Genomic DNA, 25,017 nt, shown 5'->3' on the forward strand with positions numbered 1-25,017 from the left:
TCCGCACTCCGTATAGTGCTCCGTGGATAAACCTGGTAAGGCCGAGAGCTAGCAGACCGTACATTGGCAGCACTGCTGGCGTCAATTCAAGGTCCGTCACATCACAATACCTCACCAGGCAATTGAGAGACGCTCGCCCCGGGTGGGATTGGAAGCCGGAGGGCATCCAGGGAGAAGTGACAATTGATGCGACGTCGAGTTGCAGTCTAGCGTCATCGCTTCGTACCTGGGTACCGCAGACATGTCTTGCGCGAGAGTATCGAGGACCAGCGCCAAAAGTACCAGCACGTCCCAGAGGCACCGAAGGCTAGGCCCTCGGGTGAGATTATCGGCAGGGCGGTACGGGGTTTCCTCTGCACGGAATACTCTGTACGGAGTAGCTTGTACGGAGCATTCTGCCAGGCACGGAGTATCCGTACAACCTCGGCCGAGAGGGAAGTGGACTCCCTGGGAACGGCAGGCATGACTTGCATCTTCGGCCAAGACGCAACAAGCACCCAGAAGCCCAAGGCCATCGCCCCACCATGCCAGAAGGGTGAAGGCGTCTTCTTACATTCTTACACTTCTCTCAGCTCAAACAACAAACTTGACGCTCAAGCTCGTAAGCAGCCAACGGCAACGGATCCGACTCGCCAGAACGCGGCCTTGGAAGCAACTAACGGCATAGGGATCGCTCACCTCTTGCACGCTCTTGGGAGTTAGAACCGCGCGGCCGAAACTGAGGCGTGGCGGCCAGCATGAAGGGCCGATGCCGTTGGAGTCGTGCATCGCCGGCTTGCGGCTACGTCGTTACGAGCACTACAACCTCACCAACGCTTCACCGAGCCACTCCTTCGACCACGGGCCACTCTTGGCTCTCGGGCCCTTGAGAAGAAAATATCGCCGTACGATATGCTATCCATGCTATTCTAGTCAAGACTGGCCTAAGCCCTGTAACGATAGTCCGAGGTAACCATGGACGAGAACCAAGGCAGAGCCTCACCGTTCCGCCCCCAAGGGGAAAAAAAAAAAAAGACAAAATACCCTTTTCCGCCCCAAGCTCGAGAGATTCCCGGCGTTTCCCAGCGGCACACAAATCCCTCCGAGAACAAAAAGTCCCCAACTCCCTTGCCAGTTTCCAATCCCTTGTTTGCAGCCCTTTTCAGATGCCAGTTAGTCCATCCGTGGGCATCAGGCCATCCCGCGCAAACAGCCAAGGACTGCTGCAACAGGGTAGCGCAAATTTTTTTTATCTCTCTTTTTTTTGCTCTAATCCGGATCTCCTTCTCTTTTGAACCAACGCCGAACTTTTTCCCTCGCTTCAACCAGTGAACCTATCCTAGCCAATTCCCTTCCCGTGTTCTTCAAAGGAATGTGTGAGAGCAGCCCTTCATGATCCATCAGGCAATGACACTTGTCACGGCGTGAAGCAGGAACAGAAAATGCCTGCATCTCCTACCTACATAGTTGCAACATCAAACGGCTGTGCTGCCGAGATCTGATTCAAATGACCCCTACCCCATCGTTAGCCCTTCGAATCAAACAAAAGCGGGCCTGGTGTTCCTCTTACTAGAATCAATCGAGCTGGCTGCCATTGGGCAATTACCAGCGAGCAATGGCTCGATGCGAAGATGGCATGGTGCTGCTTCTCAATGGCACAGTCTGTGGCTGTTGGTCATTGTCGATAATGCCATTGCCCATGTCGTGGAGGATCCAGCTCTCTCCAACGTCACTTGGGGCAACAGATTCCATGAATGTGTCTTGTAAGACGTCGTCTCGGATACGAGGTGCGACAATGTTGATTTGACAGACCATCGAAGATGGCAACGATTGTTCTTCAGCATCTCTGCCTTCAGCCTTGTTTTTTTCGTCTGATGTTAGCTTCACGAGACTGATCAATCTGAATCCACTCACACGGGGCTTTCACACCGTCCGGATGCTCGATTCAATCATTGATGTGACTTACAATACAGGTCGCACATGGCGAGTTGTTTACCCACACCCAATTGGGGCAGTTGTGCGAGTAAAAGTTCTTGCAACGGTACTTGTAGAAACCTCCGCTGCTCATTGTGATGACGAGGCAAAGTGTATGCTTGGGGAAAGGAAAGGTAAGAAAGAACCGGTCAAGACTTGTGGACAAGAGGAACAAAGTGCTAAGATTGCAGAGAGATGTGCGGTATGACTTCTTGGAATGCTGAAAGTGATGCTAAAGGTGCTGATCGAGATAGAGGCAAAAAAAAGAGGCCCTTTGACTGCTTTATATATCGACATCTCGGACGGCCGGCTTTACAACCAACTTTCGACCCCGGACACCGTATCAAGATACGCACATGCTACGGTGCGTCACTGTGAAAAGATTCTCACCCTGGCCTATCCGCTTCCTCCGTATCTTGAGAAGCACTTTGTCGCCATGTACTCTGGGGGGTGTTTGGCCAACGCTGTATTGCATTAGCTATCCTGACAAGGTCATCCTCCATACTACATGGGAAAAAATGGTGGCGCCCGGGGATCAAGTCAATTGTCCAGGGGTGTCTGGCTAGATGGCCCTCAACTCCCCAGCCGCCTTGACGCAAAGAAAGTGCACTAGCCAATCCTTGCTTGCATACGAGTACTGCAGAGCAGAGATTGCCAACTCCAACCGACTTGACGTCGAGAGCGCAACAAGATACTGTGACGTGCAGGTACAGGGCGTGGGAGAGCTACTATAGGTCTCTACCTCACCACCTGTGTGAATGCTCCTGGTGGATGGCTTCGGGCCTGATGATTGAGTTTACGCAGACACGCAAAGGCGCTATTTACGATGCTAACATACGCAAAGCAGCAACTCCTCTCAGCTGCCGCGACTAAGGATGGCATCCCAGAGACTACAGCAATACTAGCAGCACAGGTTACTGCTCTATCATTTAGCGCCGTCGTCCAAAATTTGCCAGTTTCTGTGGGTGGCTTTCCGGCACCCAGTCAGAGGAGCAGCTAGGGGGCAGCCCTGTGCAACTTGGTCCACACACTCTAATGTCAAGCTGCATGTATGTGCGAGACATGCTCGTACTCTTTCTTGGATGGGGCCGTTCATGTGCATTCTTACACACCCCTTGCGTCCCTGAAGCCAAGTTAGTCTGAGAATCTCTGTTATACGCCGCTTGTCGAGAGATGACAGCATGGCCGACCTACTACGCAGAAGAGACCAACTCGAAATCCAAGTTGGGAGCCCAAGGCAACTTACCGGAAACTGGCACTAAAGGGAAGAATTAGAGGAATAACCGTATGGGGAAACGGGAGTGGCCGGCCCGCGTGCTTAGACGAGTAGTAGGCTTGTTTATCGGCCGAGTAGTGGGTGGCGTTTGTTGGCCAGTGGTTTGAAGATCAGCAGCAGCCATCCAACGTCGCACTATCTGATCTGTGTACACATCTCACGGGCCGCTCAAACACGGAGGGCCGAATACCGCCCCTCTATGACGGTGACGGTGAAGAAGAGATCGACTCCGAATCATCCAGGCGGTTCTGCGGACTTTGCCATAAGGATGACTGGCGGAATGGGTTGCATAATGCTCAATTCGAGGGCCCCCCCTTTTCCCCCCAAGCGAGCATAAGATACCGAACAACTGCTTCCCCGAGAATCTATGTGCTTGGATACTCCTGCGTCATAAACAGCCACTCATCAACTGCTGCATATTGTTTCCAGGACCCCATGGTGTTGTCTCAACATCAACCGAGAAAAAAAGAAGAAGAAAAAAAAAGAAAAGAAAAAAATCCCGCCGTCGGAGACTGAAGCCCTTACCGCTCAATGGCTAGCATCCTTGCTCTCATTGCACCCGGGAGATAAACGGCATTCCCCGGAAGATTTGCAAAGGGGTGTAAATTCCACGCCGGAAGCTGGCTCGCAGACCGCTGGACCAAAGGCCAAGCAGTATTCGATGCGACTCAACGCGGATGCAATGGATCGCATCCACAAGCGCTGTTGTCTCTGTACTGCATGTACGAGTGCCTTGGAGGGGTGCAGACGAGCTTCACAGCCAAGTACATTGATCATATCGCACAAGGCGCAGCCGCTCATTGGCTATAGCAAATTCCCAAAGCAAGACGGTATGGGAGAGGGACCATGGCAGTCGTCACTGCGGAACCGTCTTGGCTTTTGGTTAACCCAAATGAGCAAACAGCAGGTTGTTTTCTCACCATCGCTCTTCAAACTTGCACCCTAGAAACAGCGAGTCGAGGCCGAAATAGAATCACACATACATGCACGGAACGCCGGAAATACGACATTGGCAAGAGGGAGAGTTCTGATGCAACAAAAACTCGGCGACAAGACGACAAGGCTCCATTGGAGGTTTGTGGCCAAGGACGTCTTGGATTGACATGAGCGTGCCCTTGGGTATGCTTGACCAAGGCACATCCGCTGTGGACTCGGCTCTGCTACCTTGCTCCGCCTTGATTTTGGCTCGGTCCGCCCCGTGTTCTGGCGGCTATCGACCCGGCATGCCACTGCTGCTAAATCTGGAATTCCAAGCCGTCCAATGGCACTGTCGCAATTGAGGGGCCTTTACTTTTGGACACTAGCAGTGAGGGTTCATACCGTAGTGCCGTGTTGGAGTTGGGAGCCTCCGGGACAAGGTCTGGCTGGATGCAGTGGAGAAGAGGCATGGTCCTGCGTCATCCCAGGCTGTTTCAACACTGCCCTCAACCCAATTGTCATAAACGTGGCACGCCATCGTCAGCTCGAGGTCAGCGGGGGAGATGGGCGTCGTCGCGTAAAACTTCCAGTTGTGAATGGCTGCGACGTGCGAGGAATTCTGGCACCGGCTCTGGAGACCAATTGAAACATGATTTCAGCCTTTCGAAACTTGATACATCGCCCTACAGCCCGTCACCGCCAGCATCAGGCTTCTAATAGTATCTAAATGTTACCTGCTGGACACACGTATAGCCTCGTACCCGAGTCATTCTGGAAACATGTCATGTTTTGGTCGCCACAATGCCCTCGCCAAGTCGTACAACTTCAATGCCTTTGGCTTCAGAGAGTGGAACCCGGGGTTTGTTGCTACAGTACGTGTGCATCGCACGCCGAGCTGCCGACGCTGTGCTATAACTACTAATAAGCACGAGAAAACAACATCAATGCAAGTCTTCTCCCACGCAAACGCCGACGGTGTTTCAGCCGCATGCTAGAGCATCAGATGCGCTCCTAGAGGCGTGAATAGTCTCATTTCCTTGTGCCGTGGCGTCAGTTCCAAACAGAAGACCGAGATGTTATCCCGAGAGAACTAGACAGCATGAGCATGAATCAGACTGCATTCATTCCAAGACGGTCGGGCAATCCGAATGCTTCATACCGAGGCCCAATTGGAATCAATGCCACGGGTGCTAAGTCTAGATCGTGTTTCGTCGTGACTGGCTTGAATGTCACTGCTGCCTGGATAGAATCTCAGGCGCTGGTGATTGATTTATGCACCTCTGGTCAAAGCGTCGTCTGGTCTCAGTCTCTTCCTCCTGAGCCGCCACCGGCCTTTTCTTTTCATAAGTCAGCCGTTCGAGAATAAGCGTAGTGTCAGATCCAAAATTCCGCGCGGATCGGTCCTTGTTCCTATTCTGTTGACGGCTACGCTAACAGCTTGCCGCGCATACACGCCCCTCCTCTCCAAATGACAGCCGCACCAGGTCCAGCTCAGACGAATGTGTGCCCTCGAGCCATTATCTGGCACCTACATACGACCGCCTCACTTTGTTCTAACCCTCCCCCCCAAGGCCTGCATATGCATGCTAACCTACTCTAAGCCCCCGGGTCATGGGGCCAGCATTCCCCGGACCAATATTTCTCTTTCGTGCAGTGTACAGCAGGCGGGAGGGGGGGCCCCAATTCTATCTGATGTGCCGAACCAGCTCACCATCCCCCAGCCTCCTACTCAAAGCAGCTGCATAGCTGCATTAGCACAAGGAGGCGCGTACGTGCTAGTACCTTGGGGCAGCCTGATAGTAACCCGGTTCTAGGTGCGAGGGATGGCAACACAGGCCAATGGTGCTCTGCATGTGTGCCACAGCCAGGTCACAAATGACAACTCAAAGCAACGAACAGGTTGTGACGGTCCACCCGGATGCTGCCGTCACTAACAAGATGTACGGCATTGGATACGTGACACTTTGCCGTGCCAGCCTCCGGGATTCCGGGTCTCTGTGCCGCCATGGTAAAGGAGGCTGTCAGTGAGATGGATGGGCCGGTATGTGATGGTGCTGTAAGTGGTGGAATTATACGCAGCATCATCAGGGCCTCGGGGGAACACACTCCGGGGGAAGCTGTCGTCAGTGCGGTCGCCCATCCAGCTGACGGATCTTCGGCGTGACATTCCGTTCATGCCTGACTCCGCGCGGGCAATCGACCACTAGCCCGCAGCAGCTTACCAGATTGGTCTGCTAGGTGCGGAGGAGAAGCGTGTCTTGGGATGCTGCTTGCTGCTGTATGCTGTATCCACGCCAAAAGCAGTCCTTTGACCGACACGCTTGTTTTCAGCCGCGAAAAACGACCCAAATACGAGCAGGCAAAAGGGGGCAGCCAGAGTGACGAGACAAGCCTCGAGCCGTGTCCCAAAATGATTCTATATTTGCAGCTGCCATGAATCCTGCTCACCACAGGCTGAAACCAAGCAAGCCCGTGTCTACATCTAACTGGTCCAAAAGCAAACGCCCCCAAAAGCACGGAAGCTACTAGTGTGATGCTCTCTGCCTCCCTTACATAACAAAGGTTCCTTTCTCCATTACTCGGCTGCACACGTCCATGATCCTGGTTTTCCGTCATCAGGCTCCAGGCAGTGACCGAGACTTTGATGGCTGCCAACAATTCATCCTCCGTGTTGTCTTTTTTCTGCATGTCTGAGTCCAAAAGAGCGGGGTTCTCAGGTTTTTGGACCCCACGCCCAATTAAAAAAGGGGGGGAGGGGGAGGCTTTTTGGTTGTTCTAACTTAGTCAAGGTGAAAGGCAAGATAAAGCAGGGAGAAAACAAGAATAAGAAAAAGAAGAGAAAAAAGGCAGCCGAGTTGCTCTAGGCTCAACGATGGGCGCAACTAGGGAGAGGGCGGCCAATCTTTTGACAAGAGAGTCTCTTGGCTCTCTAAGCGAGAGGCAGCTGCGCCATGTCTCAGCAACGTCACTCGTGCAGCTCTCACCGACTGGCCTTTTTCATGGCCTCCTTTCTTCTTTTCTTTTCTGCGGCTCGAGCCAAGGACCGCTTGATGTCTCCGTCCTCCAAGGTGTCCATGTCAAAGTAGACGGGTGCGATTTCCTGGTTGCCGGAGTTAGCATTTTCGAGCTTCAAGCCTCGTTTTACGCGAAAGATGCACGATGGTGGGGTGTATTCATTTGCCCGCAAAACATAAACTTACCAATAACCACTCCGGCCTGATGCCTGTGCATGTTCGGATGTACTGTTTAGACGTAAGGACGAATTCGTTATACAGGACCCAGTCGTACTCGGTACGCAGCACGGTCGAGGGATGGATCAGGACGGCCTGCTCATCCTTTACGGTTCGGTAAACCTTGCCTGAGCTCTCCTTCATGGCGACCTGCATGAAAAACCCGGCCAGCATAGCCCGTCGGATGTTGGTGTAGTAGTTTTTGTCCTCGAAGGGGGTGGAAATTAGGTCGAGCCCGTGCGTCTCCATGATGCGCTTGAGTTGGGCACGAACGCTGTCGGCGCTGGAAAGGTGGCGGTAGGACAAGAAGTGTTCGTGGCACCACTGCTTGGCAGAGCTTGGGTCCGAAGTCTCCTGGCCCTTGTAGGCGTGGTAGGCGTTGAGCAGGGTCAAGTGGTCGCCGTCCGGGTGGGCAAAGAGCGCCTTCATCTCGTCTGCTCGCTTGCGGCTACTCGCGGGCCGCACGAAGATCTGAGGCACCGACAAGAGGGAGGTGATGGAGAGAATCTCATTGGAGCAGTAAAACTCCGGCGAGGAGATGAGCATGACGGCCAAGGCGGGATCTAGGGGGAACTCGGACGCCAGGCTGCCGAGCGTGGTCAGCTCGCCGTCGTCGTCGAGGCAGGCGAGGTAGTTTAGCTCTTCCAGCGCCCGCATCATGGTCTCGGGGGCGGGAGGGTCCATGAGATCAAAGTGGACGAGATCTTCCACTCCCAGCTTCTTCAGCTCCAGAACGGTGTTGGCGAGATTGGACCGCAGGACTTCAGGATAAGTCTGCTCAATAAGCTCCTTCTTGAATGCCTTTTCGGTGTAGAGCCTAAAGCACTTGCCAGGCTTTGTACGACCGGCACGACCGGCACGCTGCTGCGCAGAGGCCTTTGAGATGGGCGAAACCAAGAGGGACTCGACTCGGATTCGGGGGTTGTAGATCTTTTGCTTGCTGAAGCCGGGGTCGACGACGTAGACGATGCCGTCAATGGTCAAACTGGTCTCGGCAATGTTGGTCGAGACAATGCATTTTCGGCCGGGCTGTCCACCCTTCCTGAGCGGACCAGGTGCCTTGTCAAAGATGCGTTGCTGCTGGTGCGGTGGCAGCGTGCCGTACAGAGGATAAATCGCCAGCGGGCCGGCGTCCATCTCCCGCGTCAGCTCCTCGGCCTCGAGGCTGATCTTTCGGCACGCGTCCTCGATTTCGTCTTCACCTGTGAGGAAGAGCAGAATATCGCCTTCGGGCTCGGAGGCGTGGATCTGGAGGACGGTTCGGATGGCAGCCTCGACGTAGTCCCTCTCCGGCTCGGGGGTGTAGAAGATCTCGACGGGGTGGGTTCGGCCGGGGACGGCCAGCAAGGGCGCATCGTTGAAGTACTTTTGGAACTTTTGGGCATCGAGGGTAGCAGACATGATGATGATCTTGAGGTCTGGGCGTCTCTCTGCAATCTGCTTCAGCAGAGCCATGAGAATGTCGGTGGCCAGTGTTCTCTCGTGCGCTTCGTCGAGGATGATGCAGCTGTATCTGGACATCTCGTGATCGTGCATGGCCTCACGCAGGAGCATACCATCCGTCATGTACTTTAGCATGGTCTTGGGCGTCGTCTTGTCTTCGAAACGGATGCTGTAACCGACTTCCTCTCCGAGCGCGACGTCCATCTCATCGGCCACACGCTGGGCCACTGACATGGCAGCGACTCGACGCGGCTGCGTGCAGGCAATAAGCTTGCCATTGAGATGCGGCAGCTCATCGTACACGACGTACTGGGGGATCTGTGTGGTCTTTCCGGAACCAGTCTCACCGACGAAGACGAGGATCTGGGTCGAATGATACTTGTTGAGGAATTCTTGCCTGAAAAGACGGAGGTCAGTCAGTGACTCCGCCGCGCGCAACGAAAAGCGGTGCATGGGCAAGGGGTGGCACAAACCTCTGCTTGTGGACGGGGAGATCTCGCCGCGTCTGCAGAATCTGAAAGTATTTTTGCGAGTGCTGACGGCCCGTGAAGGGGTTCGAGTCGGAATCCTCGGCCTTGGAAGCCTCCTGCGCAGATGTCTGGCGGCGCTTCATTCCCGCCAGCGGCGAGTTGGGCGAAGGCGCGCCAGATCCCCAGCCGTTCTCCTCCTCGTACATGTGGGCGAGATACGGGTTCGCCTTTCCATCCATCTTGGTCTTCTTGTTGGATGTCTCGTCCGAGTCTGCACTCGCTCGCTTGGCTCCTCTGTCGGCCATTTTGAAGCAATTGGGAAGGCGTCGCGCAAAACGGGATTGGAGTGAGGCTGCCTCGTCGCTCGCTGGAGATTTGCGGCTCGCGGTTGGCCTAAGAAAAAAATTTGGCGGGACTGGCAAAATGCTCTTATCGATAAGGCGTTTGTTAGCCTTTACGGTGCCGTCTGCAGACTTAACACTGGCCTATTTTCCACTGTGGGAGGATATAGAAAGGAGCAATAAGGAGCAATATGGACTATCGTATATATTTAGGAGTGTTCGAATTCGGTGTACAAGAAACTGTCTACTTCGCAACATATATTCATCTCGTCCCTCTGTAAAGTGATCCTTTAGCCTTTGTAACCCGTGGCCCCAAGTCAGCTCAACATCGTCACAATTGAAGCATCCACCATCACAGTCGCTGATAATACGCACTGTGGTTACACTGCCCTGTTTCTCTCCCACTGAGAAAAGCAACCGCAACAAATCAGTCTGCCTTGACATTCAAGTCACAGGAGACGGACAATCACGGCCCGCCTACGAGCTGAGAAGGGTCAGTATCAACTGAAGTCTTCATTTTCTTTTTTACCAACAGCCTGTCTCATAGCCAAGTGTCCTTTCACAGGAAAAGAAGCGACTCAAAAAAGCTCAGGCTCATCACCCCCACCAAGACAGAAACTTCCGGGTAGGGCAACAAGACAGCTTCTTACCACTTGCACGCCAAAATGAGCTCAGAATTAGAGACAGGGGGCTTCCCTTTCAGAGGGGACTATCAGGAGAATCGGCCCGTGTTTACTCTTGGGTATCATGACTCTAAGAGAGAACAGCCGCTCTCAGAGCTGCAATATGGGTACCTGCTAAACCAAGATGCGAGTGAGCTGATGGCCCTGCAGTACTGCCCAGAATACTAATCGTGTGTATAGTTTTCTGTGGCTACTACGCCAATCACCAATAGCCACTTCAAGTCTAGAGTCTTCAAGGTTGTGTCGGATCATCTAGCAACGCTGAAGGCCAATGGCGAAAAGGGAACGAGTGAGGCCACGGCCAATCGAGCAGACCCTATTCTTCTGCCTCTCACCCCAGAAGACACTGGCATGTTCCCATCTCAAGCCGTCAATACCTACGTCGCCTACACAAGCCCCTGGATCGATCTTTGCTCGAATGACCCGGTCATTGCCAACATTTCTCGCCAGGTGCTTAATCTCGAGATCAACTATGCAAGCTGGTGTGGTGTGAAGAGCATCATCATCACAGGACCTGGCCGAGACGCTTCCAAGGACGGGGGAAGTCAGGGGATCGCACAGTACTCTCGGGCTGTTCAAGAGGCCTTGACTATTGCCCCCGCCATCACCATCCTGATTCACATAGCCATGTACCGCGAACCAACTGTTGGGACACAGGTTGAGACCTTGTCCTCACTGAATGGAGAGGATGCGTCCAAGTCTTCGGGAGAAGACATTGACATATTTACTACTTGGGATTCTTGGCATCAAATCAGATCAGTTTGCAAATACAACCCCAGGCTCCTCGTTGGTAAGGCCTTTCTACTTCTTACCTGACTTCATCCAACTCTGAGCACTACTGACGCCAAACTCCCAACAGCACTCAAGATGCCAAGAGTCGTGCCAGAGAAGGATCTGCAAAATCGATGGTTCTGCGAACCTCTTCACTACTTGACCTTCGGCCCCGAAGTTTTCCAGAAGAACAAGATTGGCTATCCCAGCCTGACCAAGAGCCACCAGGAGGTCATTTTTGCCTACATGCGCTTGAAGAATGCCCCCTGGCTTTTACTCTGCGACGTCGGCCCTGACGTGCGGCACATTACCGAAGACGGCAAAGATGAGAACGCGTCTTTGACAGAGGCCGATTTCCCCAGTTTGGAAGAAGCTCACAAACCCGCCTTTCGCGTGTCTACCGAGTCTAATGTCCACTGCGATTACTTGCGATGGCTAGAAAGGCAGCAGCCTCCATTTTCAGCACTAGAGACACCCATCCTTACCAATTTTCAGGATTGGCTACAGTCGCCGCTGCAGCCCCTGTCGGACAACCTGGAATCGGCAACTTACGAAGTCTTTGAGAATGATGCCATTAAATATGACCAGTATGAGTTGGCCATCGCCGAGGCTTTGAAAGAGTGGAGCGAATTGAAGCTCCCAACCTCCAAGCCTGGCGTTGTGGTCATGGCAGTCGCTGGGTCTGGCCGTGGTCCTATAGTGACCAAGGCTATTAAAGCAGCAGAATCTACTGGCGTCAAGGTGGAAGTTTGGGCCGTCGAGAAGAATCCCAATGCGTATGTATACCTCCTTCGCCAGAACGCTCAGAAATGGGGCGGCAAGGTCAATGTCATCAAGACGGACATGAGAGCTTGGAAGGGCCCACTGATCTCAGATTCTCCCGAGACTGGTCCGGTATATGGCAAAGTTGACATCCTCATTTCCGAACTGCTCGGCTCTTTTGGCGACAACGAGCTTTCTCCCGAGTGCCTGGATGGCATCCAGCATGTTCTGGCAAAGCCTCACGGCATCTCCATCCCGCAATCTTACACCGCACACCTGAGTCCTATTGCCACGCCCAAGCTATATACGGACATTAGCGCAAGAGCTCAGACTGACTCCAATGCATATGACACTCCTTGGGTGGTGAGCCTGTTCTCACTCGACTATGTGGCCCAGAAGGTACCTGGCCACCCTCGATTCCAGCAGGCATGGGAATTTTCACACCCCATTCCCGATTCAACGCTCGAGGCCATCGCGGCACGGCGGTCTGGAGGAGTTGTTGGCGGAACTGGAGGGTCCATGGCAGGCGCTGCGGGAGCAAACGACCACAACTCTAGATTCTGCCACCTGACATTTGTTGCTCGTACTCGCGGAGTTGCCCACGGACTGGCGGGATACTTCGAGTCTACCTTGTACGAGCTAAAGGCAGGCCCGAACAAGGGCAGGAAAACGGAGATTAGCATTCACCCGGAACGAATCGATGCGAAGAGCAAGGATATGGTGTCTTGGTTCCCCATATTCTTCCCGCTCAAGGTGAGTTTTTGGGAACTCGGGACCAAATGGCAAGCTACCTACTAACATGGTATGACAGCAACCTCTTTACTTCCCCGCGGATACTGAGCTGGAGGTGAGCATGTGGAGACAGACGGATGATACCAAGGTCTGGTATGAATGGCTTGTGGAGGCGTGGACCTGGGTTGGGCCTTCGACACGTGTCAAGGTAGCATCTTCAGAGCTTTGTAGTAGCCGGAAGCTGGCGTGTCTGATGTAGGCAATGCGGCTGCTACTCGTACTAGCTAGGACGCATAGCTGCGACATTCTGTCTCCGTGATCTTGGCTTTTCACTTGTGTAGAGCGGTTAAAAATATAGCCGAGCGTTGTGCTGAAAGAACCCGAAATCGGTCAATATCTGAAGGGACCAGGATAATATGAAGTTCCTTCTCTCTCTCTCTATCTGATGTGAACTCAAATTCAAGCACCAATGCCACAATGTCATATCTTATTATGCAGCCTGATGCAGGCATCAAATGACAAACATATGAACCTCTCTGGGACGGCGGCAAATGCCGAAGCACCTCCGGGGCTCGCCGGCGGGGAAGCTGGTTGACCCGGCACCGGTACCGGCAATCGGGCAATTGCTGAAGCGCAAGCGCCGATTGCATGTGGCTCGACCGATGTTCTCGTGCTAGGATTTAATCCCTGGGATTCTCATTGGTGTCTCTTTTTCTGTTTCCTCTCTCCTCGGCTGTGGGGATATAATTCGGCGCGGAGACCATGGCCTCTGTCCGATCGGCTGTGAGAGCATTGCCCCGCAAAACGGCAGCAGGATACCAGTCCAGCTATTACCCCTCCATCCCCAGACCCAGATCTCTGTCTTTGTCTTCATCTTCGCATCGTTCGAGCCTCCTGTCCATTTCCTTTTCTCCGAGTCACGCACAGAGACGCCAGCCAGCTACCATGTCTACGCAAGCCGCGCACCCTGCCCTGCTCATCCCAGGGCCCATTGAGTTCGACGATGCCGTGCTCCAGTCGATGAGCCACTTCAGGTACGGCCGTCACTTTGCCTGGCGCATTTATTTACATTGATCGAGGAGCTGATTGTGCCCGGCAGCGAGTCCCATGTTGGTCCTGGCTTCGTGGCCACCTTTGGCGAGACACTGAGCATGCTCCGCCAGCTCTTCCAGACCACCGATCCTGCCTCTCAGCCCTTTATCCTCAGCGGTTCCGGCACCTTGGGTTGGGATCTGGTGTCTGCTAACTTGATTGAGCCCGGCGAGGACGCCCTGGTTCTGAGCACCGGATACTTTGGCGACAGCTTCGCCGACTGCCTGGCCACCTACGGAGCCAAGCCCACCAAGCTGGAGGGGCCAATTGGCGGACGACCCCAGTTCCCGGAGATCGAGAAGGCATTGTCGGAGAAGAAGTACAAGCTCGTCACCGTCACCCATGTTGACACCTCTACCGGCGTTGTGAGCGATCTCAAGGGCCTTGTCCAGGCTGTCAAGAAGGTTTCTCCGGAAACATTGGTCATTGCCGACGGCGTCTGCAGTGTAGCTTGCGAGGAGATTGCATTCGACGACTGGGGCTTGGACGGCGTCATCACTGCAAGCCAAAAGGCCATTGGCTGCCCGGCCGGATTGTCCATCTCAATGTTCAGCGGACGAGCGATGGAGACGTTCAAGAACAGAAAGTCACCTCCGGCATCTTACTTTGCCTCGATGAAGAACTGGACGCCTAGTAGGTTTTTATCTATGCGTCGATTGCGCGTGCTGATACTGACATGAAATCGCGTCTAGTCATGCAAAACTACGAGGCTAAGAAGCCGTCGTACTTTGCTACCCCATCACCCCAGCTTGTCCACGCCTTGAACACCGCCCTGAAACAGATTTTGGCACGACCGCTGTCCGAGCGCTTCCAGAAGCACAAGGAGGTGTCTGACAAGATCAAGAAGGCGGTTTCCGACCTTGGGCTGCAGATTGTCGCAACCAAACCCGAGGATCAGTCGCACGCCATGACAGCCATATATCTTCCCGAGGGCGTTCAGATTGCCGATGTTCTTCCCAAGCTGGGTAGCAAGGGCGTCATCTTTGCTGGTGGCTTGCACAAGGCGATTGCTACCAAGTACATTCGATTTGGACACATGGGCGTCTCTGTTGTAAGCATCCCAACTCACCTACCGGAGTGATGGAGTACATGTACTGATGACTCTCCCCCCTGCAGACGGACCCCAACAGAAACGATGTCGACAAGGCTCTTGATGCCCTGAAGACCAGCTTGGCCGAGTGCGGCTATACCAAGGCATAGGAATCAGGCGGGCGGTGGCGCTGGCATTTATAAAGGAAAACGAAGTGTTAGAAAACCAACATAGCGATTCTGTCCTAAAGGATGAGTGGCGTGTGCAATGGTAGAAGAGACAAAGCAGTTTATTGAAACTACAAGCTTCCTGATTACAAGCCTGATCTCTGTCTCTGAGCATTGAGCAACCGCATCTGTATTAATAATACACGCGGATGTGATGCCCTTTTAGAGTTGCATTAGCTACCCACAGAGTACTTCCCAGTGACTTTATGCTCCGGCAAAAGGGGGAAAGCAGAGCTTTGGTGAATGTAACCAACAGCATGTAGTTTTCAAGTCTCCGTCGGTCGTTGATCTGGGCTTGCGCCTCACTTGCACCAAGAACAGGCGGGGAAGCAGCTTGAAGGCTGGGGAGAACGCGTAGAGATGTAGAGATACTTGACCTGGGACGGCAACGTCATGATAACGCTAACTCCGGCCTAGCGATAGGGACGAACGCTGAGGTCGATGCAATGGATCAATTATTTCCGGACGGCGAGAGATGGAGGGCAATCCAATACATACCTGCCAGAGCTGAAGCCGTGCTGAGCTGAGCTGAGCTGAGCTGAGCTGAAAGTAGCAGTACAACTCTGCGTCATTAATGTCAATCGATAGGGGAGCGCAACGAGACGCGAGCAAGTGAACATTGAAGACAGCTGATCGGAACAAACCAGCCGTTGAAGCTCGGCCCCGCCATCCAATAGTTACTAGGTAGTACTGTCTCCAGCCGATGCACTGGATCGACCTCGACCTGTGGCGTAGGTTCCCTATAGGTAGGCACCCACAGGCCATCGCAACGCTGTCAACGGCCGCTGTAGTGGACGGCTGGTAGGCATCCAGCCGCCTGGAAGCCTCCGCACTCCCCCGCTGCAGCAGCCTTAGCTCATTTGCTGTCCAAGCACCAGACAGCAACCGGCAGAAAAAAGGATCCGCTGCAACTCTTTGCTTAACCTCGTCTCCCCACCGCGCCGCCCGCCTTTTCACCCTCCCTCACTTCCTCGCATTTTTCTTTCCACGACCTGCGATCGTGTTTCCCCTTCTTTCAACAGTCACCGAACCTCTTCCTGCGCGCCGAGAGAAGGCTGAGAATCCCCCAGCAACCGCCGCCGACGCACCGCACAGCCGCCATCTTGTGCGCTGCGTCGTCCTGGGCCCTTGGCCATCGAAATCGAACCGTGATCTCAACTGTTTCCCCCCGCCTTGAACCCCCCCCTTCGCTCGCTGGTCTGCCCACCATGCCTACCATTGAGGAGCTCGACAGCACAGTCCGGGCCTTTTACGAAGGTCGCGGCGAGCAGGTATGCATATTTAGCCGGTCGGCTTTCTCAGGCGAGAACTGTATTGAAGCTGACCTTTGTCTTTTTTTCTCCGTCTGCAGCAAAAAGCAGCTCAGGCAGCCTTGAACCAGGTAAACACTTCCTCGGCCTTATTCTCCTCATAGCCGCCGACCTGTTATAGCTCGCAACAAGACGGCGGCGCTTTAGGAAAACGCTCGCTAACGTTTGTGCCAACTGCAGTTTAAGGAGGATCCTGATGCTTGGCTTATGGTCGACAAGATTCTGTCGGACGCGCAGTATCCCCAAACCAAGTGTACGTGATCCCTCTCCCCCTCATCGCGCGTGTGGCAAACCACCACTAAGCTAGATGCCTTTGCTTGATCGTTTTCGCTTAATTTGGCTGACAACTTTTGTCAAAAGTTTTGGGATTACAAGTACTCGACAATGTCATCATGACAAGATGGAAAGTTTTGCCTCGGGAACAGTGCCAAGGTAAGGGCCCTCGCCCAAACTGTTTCTCAAATGCCATGGTGTTGCTGATAGCTTGATTACTGCTGGCTCTAGGCATCCGAAACTTCATCGTCCAGTTCATTATCCAGTGCTCCAACAGCGAAGAAACTCTACGGGCCCAAAAGACGCTCCTCAACAAGCTGAACCTCGTGCTCGTCTCTATCCTCAAGCAGGAATGGCCACACAACTGGCCCACATTTATCAACGAAATCATTTCGTCTTGCCACTCCAGCCTTTCGATCTGCGAGAACAACATGATCATTCTTCGCTTGCTGTCCGAAGAGGTGTTCGACTACTCAGCAGAGCAGATGACCTCGACCAAGACGAGGAACCTCAAGCAGACCATGTGTGCCGAGTTCTCTCAAATCTTCACGCTCTGCCAAGAGGTTCTCAACTCAGCCAACCAGCCGAGCCTTATCAAGGCCACGCTCGAGACGCTGCTCCGTTTTTGCAACTGGATCCCGCTCGGTTACATTTTTGAGACTCCTCTTATCGAGACTTTGCGAACCCGGTTCCTGTCAGTACCAGAGTTCCGAAACGTCACGCTCCAGTGCCTTACGGAGATTGGTGGTCTTCAGACCGGCGGTCCTGGACAGCCCAACTCGTACGATGAGCAGCTGGTCAAAATGTTCACCGAGGTTCTCACGACGATTGCCGATATTATCCCTGTCTCGCTCGACCTCAAGGCGACATACCCGAGCAGCAACTCCAAGGATCAAGAATTTGTTCAGAATCTTGCCTTATTTCTGTGCAACTTTTTCGGCATGCACCTGAACGTGAGATATATAATTTCCCACTCGCATTTCCCCCGGGTGCCCCTATTGGCTAACCATACTCTTTTAGCTCATCGAAAACCTACCGAATAGAGATTATCTCATCCACGGGCACTACTACCTCGTTAGAATATCGCAAATCAACGACCGTGAAGTCTTCAAGATCTGTCTCGACTATTGGCTAAAGCTTGTCCAGGAGCTCTACGAGGAGATGCAGCAGCTCCCCATCACTGACCTCAACCCCTTGCTTGCTGTCGGAGGCGGCATGTCTGGAAGTGGAGCTCCTAATCCGACCCTCTTGATGAACTACCCTCTCCGAAAGCACAAATACAATGAGGTTCTCTCCAACCTGCGAGTTGTCATGATCGAGAAGATGGTTCGCCCAGAGGAGGTTTTGATTGTGGAAAACGACGAGGGAGAAATTGTCCGCGAATTCGTCAAGGAAGGCGATACTGTCCAGCTCTACAAGACCATCCGAGAATGCTTGGTCTACCTCACACATCTGGATGTGGTTGATACCGAGAATATCATGACGGAGAAGCTGGCTCGGCAGGTGGATGGCTCCGAGTGGTCGTGGCACAACTGCAACGTCCTTTGCTGGGCTATCGGCTCCATTTCCCTGGCCATGAATGAAGAAACCGAGAAGCGATTCCTGGTCACAGTCATTAAGGATCTTCTGGGTCTTACCGAAATGAAGCGGGGCAAGGATAACAAGGCCGTCGTCGCCAGTAACATCATGTATATTGTCGGACAATACCCTCGTTTCCTCAAGGCTCACTGGAAGTTCCTTAAGACGGTTGTCAACAAGCTGTTCGAGTTCATGCACGAATCACACGAAGGCGTCCAGGACATGGCTTGTGATACATTCATCAAGATTGCGAGGCAATGCCGTCGTCACTTCGTCGCACTGCAGCCCAGTGAGACGGAGCCTTTTATCGAAGAGATTGTGCGAAACATGGGCAAGATCACTTGTGACCTCACGCCCCAACAAGTTCACACCTTTTACGAGGCCTGCGGATACATGGTTGCTGCTCAGGGTAACAAGAATCAACAGGAAAGGTTACTCGCCGAGCTGATGAACATTCCCAATGCTGCCTGGGACGAGATCATCAAACAGGCGAATATGAACTCAGCAATCTTGCAAGACGCAGAGACGATCAAGGTTATTGGAAACATCATGAAGACCAACGTTTCTGCTTGTTCTTCGACTGGCTCCTATTTCTACCCTCAAATTGGTCGAATCTATCACGACATGCTGCAGATGTACCGAGCCACGAGTTCGCTCATCTCTGAGTCTGTTGCGCGAGATGGTACGTGATGACGATGCATGAAATGACGGCATTCTTTCCACCCTTTCCTGCTGGAGCACCCTCCGTGCAATGAGCCGAATACTGACATGTAATGTAGGTGATCTGGCTACCAAGATGCCCAAGGTTCGCGGCTTGCGCACGATCAAGAAGGAGATTCTCAAGTTGATTGAGACCTATGTTGACAAGGCTGAAGACTTGCAGGCCGTCAGAGCTCAGATGGTACCACCACTGCTGGATTCGGTTCTTGTTGACTACAACCGAAATGTTCCAGGAGCCCGTGATGCCGAAGTCCTGAAAGCCATGTCAACTATCATTACAAAGCTTGCTGTACGTCATCTTGGCAGGTTTATATTTCTGGAGGAGAGCTAACGCCGAAACAGTCATTGATGGAGGATCAAGTCCCAACAATCATGGAAAACGTCTTTGAGTGCACTCTGGAGATGATCAACAAGGACTTTTCAGAATTCCCCGAACACCGAGTCGAATTCTTTAACTTGTTGCGAGCCATCAATCTGCACTGTTTCCCAGGTAAGTCTATAAGAAGATATGCAAACTCCGTGTAGCTTGGAGATAAACTTACCGGTAATAGCTCTGCTCAAACTCGATAACAACCAATTCAAGTTTGTCATCGACTCATGCTCCTGGGCATTCAAGCACGACAACAGAGACGTTGAAGCTGCGGGCCTTAACATGTGTCTTGAGCTGATTAACAACATCGCCGAGAAGACAGATATCGGCACCGCTAATGCTTTCTTCCAGCGTTTCTTTGTCACTATTCTTCAGGATGTGCTCTTTGTTGTGACCGACAGCGATCACAAGGCAGGATTCAAGACGCAGTCCATGCTGCTGATGAAGCTATTTTACTTCATCCACCCTGCCGATGGCACGCAGCCGAAGATCCAGGGACCCATCTATATGCCTGATCAGGCACAGGCTGGAACCAGCAACCGAGAGTTCCTCGCTGCCTCCGTGGCTACTCTCCTGCAGAATGCTTTCCCCAATCTTCAATCGTAAGTTTTCAAACGATGCTTCCTATCCCAGTTCTGACACTAATAATTCGTATAGAGCTCAAGTAGCCAGCTTTGTCGAGGGTCTTTTCACGCTGAACACGCAGTATGACAAGTTCCGCCTCAACCTTCGAGACTTTTTGATTTCATTGAAGGAATTTGCCGGTGACAACGCCGAGCTGTTCATCGTTGAGAAGGAACAGCAGGAGCGCGATGCCCGAGCTGCAGACATGGAGAGGCGACAAAAGGTCGGCGGTCTTCTCAAGCCATCCGATCTGGACGACGAAGAGCTCTGACTTCCGCAAGAGCTCCGAGCGGAAGTTGCGCCGAAGCGGGATGCCGAAGAAGACTTGCCGAGCTTGAAGAAGACCGAGACACAGTATGGAGCTCTAGATGGCTGGGAGCTCTACGGGCTGTGATTCTGATTACCTGTCTGGGTAACTTCGAGCCTCGGCCAAGGCTTCATTCACCAGTGTGGAACGTTTGGCTCCCATTTTCTTTTTGTAGTGATACCAAACCATAGAGCCACGTGGTCTCGATTTTTATGGCTTGACAGTTTTTTCATCCAGCACCAAAGGTAAGATGCCAGACTATATCTTCTCCATCATCTCTCGCCCACCCTTTGAGGGTTTTTTTGTCTGGCAGTTTGAAAAAAAATTCATATTGCGTGTCAAGCATGGAAAAAGGCTGGTTTATGTAGAAAATTGGGGGATTTCTTGATAGCAGGGGTGGCATAAGGGAAAAAAGGTGCTGCAAAGAGAGAGCAGGGGGAGAAGGGAGAGTTGAGAAAGGAGGAGAGTTGAGAAATGGCAATGACAATACGATTACTTTACGAAATGTAGGACTTGTTTTTTTTTTTTAAATCAGGAGGAGACATAGATCAGCTGAGAGGACGACATGGGTTGCTGGTAACTCGTCAGTAGGACGGATTATGAATAAATAATTCTTCTACAATTCTTGTTTTTTTCCCTGCCATATATACTAGAAAAGTAAAGTAGGAGAGTCATGTGGCTCATGGCGAAGAAATCAGTACTAACGTAAAAAGGGAAAGGAAGAAGAGAAGAAAAGAAAGAAGAAAGAAAACCCAGCATGAAAGATGACGATGCTCAAAACCCAACTCGGCCCAGTCCATGTATCATGAATGCCCCATATACGTTCCCATCCCCGATGCCTCGATAAATGACCAAAAAGAAAAAAACAAACAAACAAAGTGTACCACTAATATACAAAGTACATGATGCATTGCTCCAGATGCCCCCCTTTCTGATTCATAAATTCCCATATATCCTGTTAGCCGGTCGTCTGTATCCATTCTTGTTTTTTGCAAATCGTAGTTTGCTTGGCGATACGTGAAACTCGCTTCACCAAGAAAAACTCTTCCCCTCTTTCTACGATGCTCCCTTTAGTCAGTCTCTTCCTCAATCACCTTGAGAGGCCATGCCAGCGGTTCGTGCCAATGTCCTCCCAGATAACCCGCGATAGCGCGGATCAGATTTGCGCCTGCGGTGCCAAACGTCCAGAAGCGTCGGCACCGATGGATCAGCACGCCCAAGTAAGCTAGAATCACCAAGGCTTCAGGCAGCAGTGTTCGTAACACGTCCACGTATTCCGCCTCGAGGGTGACGATAAAGGCAGACGGGGCATGCGAGATGTCTGCTTCAGGCAGAGCTCGATGCATGTCGAACGCCCACTGGAGTGAGTCAATGGCCACGCGGCAGGCATCAGCGCTGGCTTGGTCAAGGCGGGGTGGTGAGGCGTCACCATACCGGGACACCGGGGAGGCGGCAGCCTCTATCATTTGCCGGAGAGCAGTGCACTCTGTGCCAGATTTCAGTGTCACCGCGGCGATGTTGGCATCGTGGGTGATGTGAAGTAGGGGGTACAGCTCGGACTGCATGAGGTAATCCCAAGTTGGGCGGACTTGGGCTAGAACACCCCGATGAAGATGGATACACTCAACCATGCGTTCAATGAAGCCATGGAAGCTGATGGCGCCACCACTAGCACCTCCACCTCCAATAACACCTCCTCCGCCCCCTCCGCCATGGACTCCCATGACATCGTGGTGGTAGGGAAGGGGCTGTGGCTGCTGATGCTGCAGCAGGGTCTCGGCCAGGACCTGGTTGCTCAACAGACTGGCAAAAAGAAATCGAGGGACGCAGGTAGCCGTATCGTCGGCAGGGACCATGGCTGTAATGCGCGTAAAGGACGACAGAGCGCGCGTCTGCAGCTCGGTGGCCTGATTCCGGAACGATGCAACTGTACCATTCAACGGCATCTCCCCGGGTTTGGTGGTGAAGGCCACATGCAGCGCCGATAGAGCCAGCAGCTGGTCAATGAGGTAGGGAGCATCTATCAGGTGCCTGATGGCGACGTCTAGCACAACCTTGACCTGACCGCGAGCCAAGATGCAATCGTTCATGGCATCGGACAAGTGGTGGAAGAGCATGAGATGCTCAACTGTAAAAAGAGAGGCCGGAGGAACGGGCGGGTGGTATGCGGTGTTGGTGAAGGATTCGGTAAAGGACGGCAAGGTCTGAGGACCGGCGGACGGCGCCGGAGCGAACCTGTAGCGACCAGCACCGAGTACAGACTCTGGAGATGTTGACGAGGGATCAGGACCGCATGGCGGCCACGGAACCGGGTGGTCCGGCTCGCACGACGATGGCGAATGTTGAGATTTGCGGCTCAGATGCGAGTCGGCCGGGCTGTGCGGCAGCTGCGGCGGCGGTAGGGGCTCGAGTTGGCTCTGCGGCTGGCGAGCAGGAGGGAACGAGCATGCGCGCTCAGCAATTGTGCAGTTGGTGCAGGCTGGACGGCGCTCGTCGCATCGTATGTGTCGTCGCTTGCACTCACTGCAGCCGTTCCGGGATTTTCGGTGCGAGCGTCGAGTCTTGACGACGCCGTTTGAACCGGAGCTCCCGTTGAGCTGGTGGTGCATGGTCATGGCTGGCTGGGTTGCCGGCAGGACGAGGGAACGATGGAGGATGAAGAAGCGAAGAAGCCAAAATGGATGGCGACCCAAAAGACCCCCCCGGAAGCTCTGGGTGGTGTTTTTGTCTCTGGTCAGCCTGAGCTGAGTGGTAGACAATCACAAGCTGCCGGTGATAGGTCAAATGCCGTCAATGGCATGTAGAAGTACTTTTGCCAACTTTATGCTTGCTGTCAGGCCGTGGCTGCCGTGGCTGCCGTAGCTGCCGCACAGGCAGTTGCTCCGCCACAAAGCCTCGGGAGCGGAGCCGAGAGGAGCAAAGTCCGAATACGAGACGGGGTGAGGTGCCATGCTTAAAACCCGTGTGGCTGGTGCAATGGGGAACTCCAACTCCGCTGAAGTAATACCGATGCGATGCGATGCCGTCGACCTGCAGAGAGAGAGAGATCGTGTCGTCTTGTCGAGGATCAATTCAGTTCTTTTTTCGGCCATTTCCATCTAAGCAGACGAGGTGGAGTCAGCCAGAAAATCAACCAGTCAAGTCTGCGACGGCACTTGCTGGATAGATAGCTGCAAAGGATAACGTCCGATTTGGCGGTGCCAACGCCGTCGGGAGCTGATGTGGCACCAACAAAGCTCACAAACAAAAGGGCTGACGCAGATAGATGGGGTACAAGGCAGATACATACGGGTTGTGATTGGCCAAAAGAATCCGAGCCGCATGAGGGTATCGAGTACAGGGTTCGAAATGGGATCGAGTGCCGATGATGCGGAAGAAAGACTTCATGTTCCTTGGAAAGAGGAGCGCAGGTGCTGACTTGGAACCGCGCAATGTATCAATGGCGCAAGTAAACCGGCCTCATCGTAAATCAGCAACCAGGAATATGTTGCAGCATCCTGCAATCGGCCACAGCTCCATGGTTCGTAGCAACACGCCACTGCTGCATTGATCTCTGCTGCAGGTCAGCGTCACGTCTGCATCTTCATTCTTGACACGTCGTCCGTCGTCATGCGGGTGGTGGGCGTCAGGGTGTCTCGACATGCCAATGTTTCGTGCATCGCGGCGGGAACGAGTCGAATCGAGGTGTAGTTTCGACAAAGCGTGCGTATAGGAAAGAGATGGAAGCTGGTCAAGTATTTATACGAACAAGAAACTCAGCCACAATACTTGAGAGGGGTTGAGTGTCCCAGTGCAGTATTCGAATGGACGCCTTCTAGACACCGGGCGTGGGTCGCGGATTAGTGACGAATGATAGTGGATAGCGGACATTGAGCTACTGAGTTATTCCCTAGACGGGCAACTAGCTCTGCGAAAATACGCGTATTACAGCTACCAGGGGGCATCCATACATGTATGTAGGTATTGCGGATGCGGAGTTGTTCGAGTATCCGATTGATTAACTCGTAATTTGATTGTATATTACATCTCATTAAGCCATCAATCTATTTTCTCTTTGATTTCTATACATCTCCACCTAAGTCTGTGTCATCTCTGGCCATTTGCCTAAATATTTCCAAGCTTTCACTCTTGGTCTGAAGAGAACGCTGGATAGGTACAGACTGTGTAATAAGATGGTTAGTGTTATTGTAATAGTAAAGTATATAGCAGGTTCTGGGTTCATACTTGGCAGTATGTTTGATGGGGTGATGCCGAGAATGTCACTTAAATATGCTATTGAGGTTCCCCACAGAAGATTATACTTCTACGGCTACTGCTGGTTCTTTAGAATGGGAAACCCTTCAAAGTCAAAGGAGCCACAAAGCAGAAGATGATTCAAAAAGAAAGACTATAAGGCTATAAAGTAAACATATAAAGGCCGCTGAGGCCCGCCGTGTTGCAGGTAGGCTGATAAAAGTCACGCTTACACTTCTCGCAAACAACCGTGTGTACACGATACTGCCCACTTCATTATCATTCAAACATTGCATTGATCTTGTGAAGCTTGTGCAATATTTCTGTTGTCTCATTCCGTTTCATCTCATCTTCTTCTTATCCCCTTCGAAACTACCTCGCTTTGCCAATGGCTCCTCGAATTTACCCCCGAGAACCGCGTTCAGTAGAGGACCTACTCCATAGCTAAAATAGAAGGCGTATCGAATGCTTGATGCGGGCTTTCCACTCGAAGACTCCACGGTTGATTACATTACGGATATTGATGAACGGCGTGACACTTTCTTTCAATTTTCAAGAAAAACCAAGATGATAACAACATCCAGCCCGGTCTCAATGCAGTGGGACTGGCCATCATCCTGGTCGCGCCCATTGACCAGCTGCGACACCTATTAAACGAGTTAAATACGGACAAG

The 25,017-nt window shown here is 52.7% G+C and overlaps 5 protein-coding genes across 5 annotated transcripts; 3 read left to right on the top strand and 2 right to left on the bottom strand.

The window, feature by feature from the left end:
* Nucleotides 1-7,127: 7,127 nt before the first annotated feature.
* Nucleotides 7,128-9,595, bottom strand: Triagg1_10456 (uncharacterized protein; the record flags this gene model as incomplete). Its single annotated transcript, XM_062894529.1, has 3 exons — nucleotides 7,128-7,247; nucleotides 7,348-9,217; nucleotides 9,294-9,595. The coding sequence occupies 3 exons, from the start codon at nucleotides 9,593-9,595 to the stop codon at nucleotides 7,128-7,130; spliced, it is 2,292 nt and encodes a 763-aa protein (XP_062750572.1).
* A 701-nt stretch (nucleotides 9,596-10,296) lies between these two features.
* On the top strand, nucleotides 10,297-12,838 carry Triagg1_10457 (uncharacterized protein; the record flags this gene model as incomplete). The annotated part of the gene is made up of 4 exons (XM_062894531.1): nucleotides 10,297-10,463; nucleotides 10,527-11,104; nucleotides 11,174-12,600; nucleotides 12,659-12,838. 4 exons carry the CDS (start codon nucleotides 10,297-10,299, stop codon nucleotides 12,836-12,838), a joined length of 2,352 nt encoding a protein of 783 aa, XP_062750573.1.
* A 686-nt stretch (nucleotides 12,839-13,524) lies between these two features.
* Triagg1_10458 (uncharacterized protein) lies at nucleotides 13,525-14,871 on the top strand (the record flags this gene model as incomplete). Its single annotated transcript, XM_062894532.1, has 4 exons — nucleotides 13,525-13,613; nucleotides 13,679-14,304; nucleotides 14,364-14,722; nucleotides 14,788-14,871. 4 exons carry the CDS (start codon nucleotides 13,525-13,527, stop codon nucleotides 14,869-14,871), a joined length of 1,158 nt encoding a protein of 385 aa, XP_062750574.1.
* A 1,265-nt stretch (nucleotides 14,872-16,136) lies between these two features.
* Triagg1_10459 (uncharacterized protein) lies at nucleotides 16,137-20,074 on the top strand (the record flags this gene model as incomplete). Its single annotated transcript, XM_062894533.1, has 9 exons — nucleotides 16,137-16,199; nucleotides 16,419-16,491; nucleotides 16,599-16,670; nucleotides 16,743-17,464; nucleotides 17,532-18,771; nucleotides 18,869-19,098; nucleotides 19,152-19,299; nucleotides 19,361-19,781; nucleotides 19,837-20,074. The coding sequence occupies 9 exons, from the start codon at nucleotides 16,137-16,139 to the stop codon at nucleotides 20,072-20,074; spliced, it is 3,207 nt and encodes a 1,068-aa protein (XP_062750575.1).
* A 1,106-nt stretch (nucleotides 20,075-21,180) lies between these two features.
* Nucleotides 21,181-22,725, bottom strand: Triagg1_10460 (transcriptional regulator family: Fungal Specific TF; the record flags this gene model as incomplete). The annotated part of the gene is made up of 1 exon (XM_062894534.1): nucleotides 21,181-22,725. The coding sequence occupies one exon, from the start codon at nucleotides 22,723-22,725 to the stop codon at nucleotides 21,181-21,183; it is 1,545 nt and encodes a 514-aa protein (XP_062750576.1).
* Between the last annotated feature and the right edge of the window lie 2,292 nt (nucleotides 22,726-25,017).

This window comes from Trichoderma aggressivum (genome assembly GCF_033847375.1).
Source record: "Trichoderma aggressivum f. europaeum strain CBS 100526 chromosome Unknown scaffold_074, whole genome shotgun sequence".
Classification (NCBI taxonomy): Eukaryota; Fungi; Ascomycota; class Sordariomycetes; order Hypocreales; family Hypocreaceae; genus Trichoderma; species Trichoderma aggressivum.